Genomic DNA, 10,295 nt, shown 5'->3' with positions numbered 1-10,295 from the left:
ACAAAATATAAGAAATATAATGCAATCTTTGCAAAAACAAATAAAAAAAATAAAAAATAAAAATAAAGATTTACATACTCGAGCAATATCAATTTTACTGTAGAAATTGCTTTTCACTCAAAATTGAATTAGCTAAAATGCTTAATCGGAATGAGTTCTTTGTTTCTCTGCATTGGTTCTTGATCCCTTCTATTCACGGAAATGTTTGGCCTGGCTTGAATTGCCGGTGTGGCATCGCCTTATTGCTCGAGTAAAGGACGAAACACCTTCGTACTTATTTCTTAATTATTGTTCATTGAACGGGAGTTGGATTGTTCCACTTGAAAAGTCAACTAATTTCCGATCAATGGCAATGATTACCTGCATTTAATTTAATTACTTGCTTTTAATTTATTTCTTTTTACAATTGAAATTTTGTTATTCATGATTTAGTTCATGTCCCCGTTAAACATTTTTAACAATTTACATTCAAGTTACTTTAAAACAAATTTCGAAATTGAACTTACTAACTATGGATTCACTCTTTTAAGATAATTCTGCTAAAATTAGTCTTAGGAGATAATATAGTCAATATTTCTGAAGTAAATATATATACTATTTTTTGTAAATGTATTTATATATATATGTATGCAGCAAGACAACATGAATTAGAGAGACCTTGGTGGTCAAGAATTTTGCGCATTGAGCTGCAAAATGTTTTAAAAGTTTTTTAAGAAAGAGAAATGTTTAAAAGCTAACGCTAAAACGTACATTTGACACTATAGTTTCTTAGCAAAAATGCAAAATCATGTAACAACAACAAGCAATGCTGTAGTAAAAGCTATCTCGTAAAAACTAAATGTAAAAATTACAAATAGAGATCACTTCAAAATCAAAAAGGGTCAGAAAAAATTGAGAAATATTAACGCTCAAAATATTTTAAAAAGTCGCTTGTAAATATTAAATGCATTTCAAATACGCAGTAAATATGTACAAAAGATTGCACCAAATGGTAAAGTAGCTCAACCCGAGGTTTGAGCCGAATTTATTAAGGGAATAACAGCTGAAAACTCGAATTAAGTTAATACCTTTAGGGCATTTCGTCAAACCATAATAATTGAGACTATAAACGTAATTTCATTAGCAGAATAATTCAACTTAATAATCGTAAAAAAAGTAGTAAGTCTCAATTATATCGCTTCTTTACGCGCTTGTAATATAAATTGTAAATGAAAAACTTACTTTTAAACGAGAAACAAACTATACAAGAAAGCCAAGTTTGGCAAATGTACAATTAAAATAAATAGCTAAAAATCTATTAGTCTAAAAAGTATACAATTTGAAAGGGATACACCTCCTAGCCTACTATATATATATAGTATACATACATTTACAAAAAGTATTTTAAGGCTTGCTTTAGTTAGAATTTTCAAAATACCAAAATTAAAATCATAATTGTTAGAGCTATTTTTATGGAGTCTGGCCTTAAACAAGAAATACACTCCCAAACTAAGAAGTTAATGGCAAAGAAATGCACATTCTTTCTTAAAGCTATTAAACTTCGTATCTGTCCAGTTATCATAAAAGTTCCTGCTATCTCTCGATGACAAGCAGGGGCGTAGTTTTCAATGTTCTTTTTTCTTTCAACCGACAGATAGTGAGAAAAGGAGGAAAGAAATAAAGACAGAGGAAAAAAAGTGAAACGATTGACTCTGTTACAAATGACTTTTCAAGTACAACCTCGAAGAAAAATGAATCGAGGAAGTCTGTTAGATAAATAAAACTTTGTTTCAAATGTCTTGAACTAATATCCGAGTATATCTGTCTAGCCAATAAATGATAATTACGAGCTCCCGTGTGAAAATTAGACAACTACATTGGTAATAAAGGAGGCAAAAATGATAGATACTCAAAATTTTAAAGTTGCCATGGTAACAGCAATTCATATCAGTAGTTAGGATTTGAGTATCCCTGCACCCCGGAAGTGCAGTCGACCTTCAAAAGTACTTGGATGTAGTAGTAGGCGGTAATGTAGGCGAGACTGTTTGTCATATACCATGTTTTTCTAAAATGGGATTGCTTTAGTTAGAGACTGACCTCTCGGTTGTTGACTTTTGGAACATGTTTGTTGTCGTTCGGTGGGTTTCTTTTGTTTGATAGCCACCAGCTGTGAGTGCTTTTTTGTAGTATTTTTAACGTTTTTTTGGATGGTGTAAGTGAAGGACAGCAGCGACGTTGTGAATGCTTGTCCCCCTCGTACACCATTCATAAAACGCCTTCGATTTTCTTAAAAGTAGTATCTTCTTCTTTTCTTTTTGGTAGTTTTTTTAACCTTCTTTGGACGGCGGGGGGTCGGAGACGACCAGCAGTAACCCATAAAACGTCAGGTCATTCATTGGGTTCGTTGTCTTGAGTTCGCTTGTGCATTTTCGTTTTTCTTTTTCTTTTTTTTTTTTTTTTTTCTTTTTTTTTTCTTTTTGGAAATATTTAGTATAAAAAGGGAGTTGAAAGTGAGAATTAAGAGTAGTAGATGCAAGATGAGTGCAACAAAATGGAGTATTTTTATTATAAATTTCGTTTTATTTTTGGCAATAACAATAGTCGTCGTAGGAATATTTTTCGGAGAATTAATGAGGAATTGTGAATGGGGTGAAGGGAAAGTGGATTTAAGAAATTCTACTTGTAAGGAATCGGTTTATATTGGTCGAAAATTGTTTTTGCATGTATGTGTAAAAGAGAATAAAACAGTTTATGATATACGTTATTTTTGGAAAGATATCGATATGTTGAAAGCCGATATAATTGGCATACAAATGATGAGGGGGGAATTTATGAAACTATGCAGTTTTTGCAGACAAAATGTATAGACATTTGAGTCCTCGGATATCGGAAACGGTTGGATGAATGTAAATATATTTTTGTTAAAGAAAAAAAAAAGGAATTTATCAGCGATGTTAAAATTCAAACATCCAAGTTCCTGTTTGGTTATTGGCCCGAGTCAATCAGGTAAAACTTCGTTGGTACGCGAAATGATACGAAATCGAATATATGAAGCCCCTATCAGAAAAGTAAAATGGTGTTATTCGTATTCCGCACCTTGGTTTTGGGAAGAACCAGACATTGAATTCATTCAAGGTCTTCCGGATAGATACGAAAAAGGGGATTTGATAGTGGTCGATGACCTGATGCATCGACTAAATGAGAAAATTGCCGATCTTTTTACTGCCGCCTCACACCATTGTGAAGTCAGCGTTATAGTGATATTACAAAACTTATTCCCTCGTTTAAAAGTTATGCGCGACATTAGTCTTAATGCGCATTATATCATTTTGTTTAAAAATGCAAGAGATGTCTCCCAAGTTAGTTGCTTAGGACGACAGTTATATCCTCAGAACTGGCATTTTTTGACGGATGCTTATATAAAAGCAACAACGAAACCCTTTGGTTATTTAGTTATTGACTTACACCCTCAAACATCGGAGGAGTATCGGATGCGCGAAAATCTGTTTCCAGATAAAGACGGAATACTGTGGTTATTTCGTCCAAAATGACGAAGAAGAATTTGAAAAAGCAGTATCATTTCTTGCGAATATTAGCTCATTCCCACCCATCGCAGAAACGTGCTTTGTTACAGACTGCAAATAAGGATCAAATTTTATCTCTCTGCGAAATTTGTTTAAATATTTTGAATGGAAATATCCCCGTTAATGTACGTAAGCTGAAAAAATATAAGAATCTCTTAAGGTTGCTATCTAAAAAACACGAAAGCATACAAAAGAAAAAAAAAATTTAGTCAACCAATCGGGAGGCTTTTTACCATTGATTGCTCCGGCAATAATATCTGCCTTGGGTGGTATTTTAGGACCAGTTATTAGCAAACGACTGTAAAAAAAAATCTTAATCCCAATTTTGGGCTACAATGGCCAAAAGAGTGGCTCTCATACCCGAAGAATTGGTATCGTCTTATCATCTTCAGAAGCCAGAATTGAGATTGGAAGATGACATAGACACGTTATTAGAAAGAGCAAAATTACCCGACGACATGAAAGCAAAGTTGTTGGGGCGACTAATCACGCGGTATCACAGAACAGTGCACGCACCACCAGAACCTATACGTGTGAGCCTTGCGAATGAAGCGAAAGAAACTAAAGAAGAGAAGGGATTCCAGCAAGTGGAAGATCCTGTTATTAGGGATATTATTCTATCAACACCCCGGAAATTTTCTAGATTGGTGCCTCTGGTCGCCGAAAAATTAAAATCGAGGCTTTATTCATGGAACGATCGCGGAGAAATGATTCTTGACGGTAAAACGATTCAGGGATCCAGTATGGTGGATTTCTTTAATTACCTAATGAGAAATATAAAAAATGCTCAAGAGCCAAGGCATTTCGATGTATTTCTAAAGGCTATCGAAGAAATTAATATACCGCGCTCATGGATAGGGAATCAGAATGTGTTGTCTCGCATGAGAGATACCTCATCGCACTACCCCCTCACGGAAAATAAATCCTCGAGCGGCGAGGAAAATGTCTTTCGATGGCCCCCATCAAATGTGAAAGACTTCGATCATCAAACAAAAAGAAAACAGCAGAGATATAAAGTACAGCAGGAAAGAAGAGAGAGATCCCAAAGTCAAGCACCTTATAAAGAGGAATGGGAGGAGCTTTAAACGATGCCGACGCAATTTTAGAAAATATCTATTACGATGTAGAAAACCCCGCTTCGTATGGCGGAGTGGTAAGATTGGCTCGTGCCGCACAACTTCCGTTGAAAACGACGCGTCGATGGTTAATGAAACAGGATGCTTATAGGTTACATAAACCAGTTCGCTTTAATTTCAAACGACGGAAGGTGTTGTCTTTCGGCATTGGAGAATTAATGCAATGCGATTTGATTGATTTGTCTAAGCTCTCTAAATATAACGATGGTGTAAAATGTTTATTAACAGCAATTGATGTGTTTTCTAAACGCGGGTATGCCATTCCTTTAAAATCGAAGAGTGCAGATTCTGTACTCGAAGGGTTTAAGAAGCTATTTAAGGAGACAAATTTTGTGGTGAATTTACAAACAGATGAGGGAAAAGAATATTTTAATAAAAATGTTCGTGACTATTTTAGAAGACATGGAATACATCATTATGCCTGTAACAGCGAATACAAGGCGAGTGTTGTAGAGCGATTTAATCGAACGCTAAAATCTAAACTCTATCGAATATTTACTTACACCAATTCCTACAGGTATGTGCATGTCTTGAAATCAGTTTTGAAAAGCTATAATTTGAGTATTCATCGTAGTACTGGTTATGCACCTGCCGACGTGAAGCCGGAACTAGAAAGTGAAATTTTTGAAAAACTGTATGGCTATAGCATAAAACCGAGATACAAATTTGAGGTAAACGACCAGGTGAGGATTTCTAAAACAAGGCGAGCATTTCGCAAAGGTTATTTGCCCAGTTGGACGGATGAGGTTTTTGTCATATATAAGAGATATCCTTCGAGTCCTCCGACATATCTGCTTAAAGATTTAAAAGGAACAGTTCTGAAAGGAAGGTTTTACGAACAAGAGATACAAAAAGTATTAAAGAGTTCTCACGATTTCTGGAGAGTGGAAAAAATTCTGCAAACGAGAGGTGTCAGTGCTAAGAAAGAATATTTCGTCAAGTGGAAAGGCTTTGATCGACGGTTTAATTCGTGGGTGAAAGCGTCATGGATGAAATGACAGACGAATTCTACGTTACTCTACCCAGCAATGCGAGCATGCAGTATTTCCCTCAAAACAATCAATCATCTTATCGAACAAAACTCGCCTCTCCTCTGTTATTGAACGATTCTCGGGAAGTAGGTCTAACTGAAATTTTTATTCCACGAAATTGGTATAATGTGGGAGAGTATAATAATGACTATGTAATAACTAGGAATGTGGAGAAAAGCATTCCTATTAAATTTTCACGCCATACTTTATCATTTAATTATGGCGTTTTAGTTTCGGTAAACGCAGATGTTTCTCTAGAGGAATTTTTATCAAAACTGAATGATAAAATTAGTACCATTCTCGGTAGAGAGGACGCTGTGAAATTCGTTCTAGAACATGAAGGGAGGAGTATTCGCTGGGTTCTTGCAAATGGTTTCGAAGTACACATTTCTAAAAGAAAAGCTCCTAAAATGTTACAGATGTTTTACTTACCAGATGAAGATACTATTATTAAAAAATCTCAAGTGATGAGATTCAGATCAATAGCTGAAAACAAAGATCAGTTATTTTCAATCATAAATAGGAGCCCTTCTAGCACGAAACTGCATTTGATTCCGTTAACCTTAATAAAAGCAGATGTATCTAGGGGTCTCTTTGGCGACGTAGCAAAAAATATCCAAGATCTTAAATTGGAAAATTTTGTCACTTTCACCTACGATCAGACGAAGTCCCAACTAGAAATAAAGGTGTCAGAAAACATATTACTCAAGAAAGAGCATCCTCCCTTTTAAGGATACTCGGCGTCCGCGAAAACCTTATAATTTCGCAAACGCGAAAGTTTCCTGTGCTTTTGCCCCTAACTGTGGAGGAGGGGGGAAGCTGTGGAACTTATAATTAAAGGATATCCCGAAGTAACTATGACTGAAAAAGAAACTTTACATTTGCATGTCAGCGCAGGCGTATATAAATCACCGGAAACTTTATTTCGCGAATTTCAACACGTACATTTAAGACAATTAGCGAATTCAAAATTGTTTTTAGAAGTTCCTCCAGAATCGGAGCTGGCATTTGGGAAAGGGCTGGCAGACATGCTGGGATTCGTCGACACCCATTTCAAGAGCGGAAAATATATAAGCGACTATCCTTTAGAACTGGACGGGGGCATTACAGAAATTTTTGTGTACAGCGATTTAATCGAATCACATCACGTTGGAGATGTGCATGTTCCGCTGCTAAGGGTTATTCCCTGCGTGAATGAAAAAAATGATCAAATTGTGAAGCATTATGAAAAAACTATATATTTTCCTTTGCGAAAGCACTATGTGGAAACGATAGAAATAGAACTGAGAACGAGTAGCGGGAAAAGAGTTACCTTTACGGGAGGAAAAACATTTGTAGTCCTGTCTTTTCGCCGTAAGAAAACTATATAAATTGAAGATTTTTCAAGCTTTCCTCTCACTTTCTTAAAACATCCTTAGAGAAATGCACTTAAATCATAAAGAGTGCGAATCCTATTATTGTGCTCAAGTTGGTGGTGGCGGTGGTGTTTACTTTCAAGGTATACCTCACCAACGAGGTTATGGGTTTTTTGGAAATTTGCGCCGATACATTACGCCGTTGGCACTTAGAGCCGGTCGTTATTTGGGCAAACAGTTGATGCAAACAGGAAAGAACGTCTTGTCAGATGTTGCAGCGGGATCGTCATTTAAGGACTCTGCTCGGAGCAGGTTACGTGAGACCTCTAATAAAATAAAAAGTGATATTTTTGAAAAATTACAGAGGGGAGGAGGTATAAAAAGAAAGCGCAAGAGGAAAAATCGTCAATCAAAGAGCAAGCGTTGTAAGACAAAAGCAGATATTTTTACATAAAGATTAATAGTAATGGAAACTCAGGGGATTATATGCCTTAAGAGCGAATTGGATCTCTTTAATGGTGTCGCCGTACAACTGGGCATCGATTCCTCTTCCTTCGTGGAAATCCACCCCGTATCTTCATTGTCTGATAAGACGCCCATAGAATTTTACATTAGCGGTAATGGTGAACACTATTTGGATTTGGCGCATACAATACTACACACACGACTTAAAATAACGAAAAAAAACGATACCAATCTCACCGACGCCGACGGGGTGGCACCTGTTAATTATATTTTAAACACTTTGTTTTCCGACTGTTCAATATTTTTAAATGATAAACAGGTTTCGTCACAAGTGAATTATTCTTATAGAGCCCTTTTGGAAAGTTTGTTGTTCTATTCCAAATCAGGTCAAGATAATCTACTGAGTGCTGGCTTATTTGCAAAAGATACTGCATCTAAGCATGATGTTGTGGGAGACGAAAACGAAGGTTATACAACGCGTGCAAATCGTTGCAAGCTTAGCCAAAGCCTCGACCTCGTGGGACCATTGCACTTCGATTTGGCCACTCAACCGAAATTGTTAGTCAACGGGGTTAATGTACGCATTAAACTGGAAAGGCATAAAGATGTTTTCACTTTGATGTCGGCAAACGACAATTATAAAATTAGAATTCAGCTAGCAAAACTATACGTGAGAAAAGTCAGCGTGGCTCCCTCCATCCTAATAGCACACGAAAAGGCTTTAGAAAAAGGAGTTATTAAGATGCCCATTCGTAGGATTGACATAAAAAGTTTTGCAATATCGAGCGGTTTGCAATCGACAACTATAGCAAACGCTTTTATTGGTCAGCTACCCACACGTCTCATTCTAGGTTTTGTATCTAACGCCGCCTATAATGGAAGCATCAACAGAAATCCTTTTAAATTTCATCACTATAACCTAAACTACCTATGCATATTAAATGGGGGAAAGATGATACCTTCCACACCCTATCAACCCAATTTCGAAAAAACATTTTATGGGCGAAGTTATTTAAGCATCTTTACAGATTTAAATCGATATCATTCAAGCCCCAACATTAATATCTCCTTTGATGAATACAAAGATGGGTATACATTATATGCCGTTGATTTGACTCCAGATATGGCATCTAATGAAAGCCACGTAAGCATAAATAAGAGCGGAAACATAGCCATTGATATCAAATTTGCAGCGGCCTTGCCAGAAACAGTTACCCTGATAGTCTATGCTGAATACAGGAACATAATTGAAATAGACAAGTCACGCGGAGTCACGACAGATTATTAAAAATCATGGACGAAGTTTTGCAAATATACGGAAATGAAATTATCGAACTAGCTAAGGAGGCGGGTGCAGGCGAGGAGGTAATTCGAAGTATAGGCGATATGATGTTTTCCAATAAAATAGCGAACCTGCGCATTGCATTCTTTCTCGCTTTTGCCGAAAAAATTATTGAAATTTTCCCATCAAAGAAACATCAAGTGTACGAAGAAGTGTTTAAAAGCATATACAGAAATATTCATTTCGAACAAAGGCGGTAATGGATACTTTAACTCTGTGTCAATATGCCTGTGGCGACAGTCGAATCAAAAATACATTTGGAGGTGTATATCCTTCCGATTTCATACCCTTACGAAAGAGACATTACTCCTCATTTATAGTGAATTCGGATCCGCATACTTTACCTGGGAGCCACTGGATTTCGATATATTTTAAGAAAAACAGCACGGCATATTACTTCGACAGTTATGGTCTTGCTCCATCTAACAAAAATATTTTAAACTTTTTAATGACCAACGCTAACAAAACATTTTATAATAAAATATGCTTTCAAGATGATACCAGTACATCCTGCGGAAAATTTGCTCTTTATTTTTTATTTTGTATGGTAAGAGGGTACTCTTTGAAGGACCTCTGCACGAAAGATAAGAAAAAAAATGAAATTTTTATTAGGGAATTTTTAAAAAAAAAATTCAAACGTCGCCGCTGTTGTCATGCTTTTCATGCCAAGAAACAAAATTGTGTGTCTTTGATAAATATGCGTGTTATTCCTGCAAAACATCACTAACGCTTCAGAAGTCGACGATGGAACGTTACGGCTATTTGCACACTGGAAACTCCGAAAACAGTCCTGTTGAAGAAGTACACGTTGAAAAAATTAATCATTTTTTCTTTAAAAACCTAAGCGACTGCATTCGTAATGCTCTTTACGATGAAAACACTAGCGGGAAAGGAAATCGTCATTACCTGAAAATTTTGAAGAATGCCGAAATGGTCAAGCATATTCATAAAGCTGACCATCAACCACAACAACAATATGGATATTGCTACTTATACATTCAAAATGAACAAATAGCTCTTTTTTCGGCATGTAGTAAATTATATAATAGCATGTTGGATTGTGTTTCTTCGAAAAAACTGAATATGAAAGTGAATGTATAAGAGATGAAAGCTATGTAATTAAAATTGCTTACTTTGTTATTCTGAATGATGATGCTATTGTGCGAGAATTACATCGCACTTGTGTGTAACACAAACAATTTGATCAATAAAAAGGGATTTTTTTTCTTTCAAATGCAATTTTTTTTTGTCTCTGAAAACAAATATCAGATATATAGATAAATAATACATTTTTACACTTATTTATGAGCTGCCTTTTTCTATTCCACTGTTTTGTTTTCCGGTAAAAGCATCTGCCTTGAAGAAATTAATAAAATGTAAATTCCTCCAAGAAGATACTAAAA

At 35.8% G+C, this 10,295-nt stretch overlaps 1 protein-coding gene across 1 annotated transcript; it reads left to right on the top strand.

The window, feature by feature from the left end:
• Positions 1-7,551: 7,551 nt before the first annotated feature.
• LOC118191449 (uncharacterized protein F54H12.2-like) lies at positions 7,552-8,838 on the top strand. Its single transcript, XM_035362251.2, has one exon. The coding sequence runs from the start codon at positions 7,552-7,554 to the stop codon at positions 8,836-8,838; it is 1,287 nt and encodes a 428-aa protein (XP_035218142.2).
• The last annotated feature ends 1,457 nt before the right edge of the window (positions 8,839-10,295 follow it).

The sequence above is a fragment of the Stegodyphus dumicola genome, chromosome 1 (genome assembly GCF_044657685.1).
Source record: "Stegodyphus dumicola isolate Sdum_Otavi_A_Nest chromosome 1, ASM4465768v1".
NCBI classification, from domain to species: Eukaryota; Metazoa; Arthropoda; class Arachnida; order Araneae; family Eresidae; genus Stegodyphus; species Stegodyphus dumicola.
This window is presented reverse-complemented; position numbering and strand designations above follow the sequence as displayed.

Bases quoted from the DNA above. Each gene is read 5' to 3' on its own strand.
- LOC118191449 (XM_035362251.2), top strand. From the start codon at position 7,552: ATGGAAACTCAGGGGATTATATGCCTTAAGAGCGAATTGGATCTCTTT.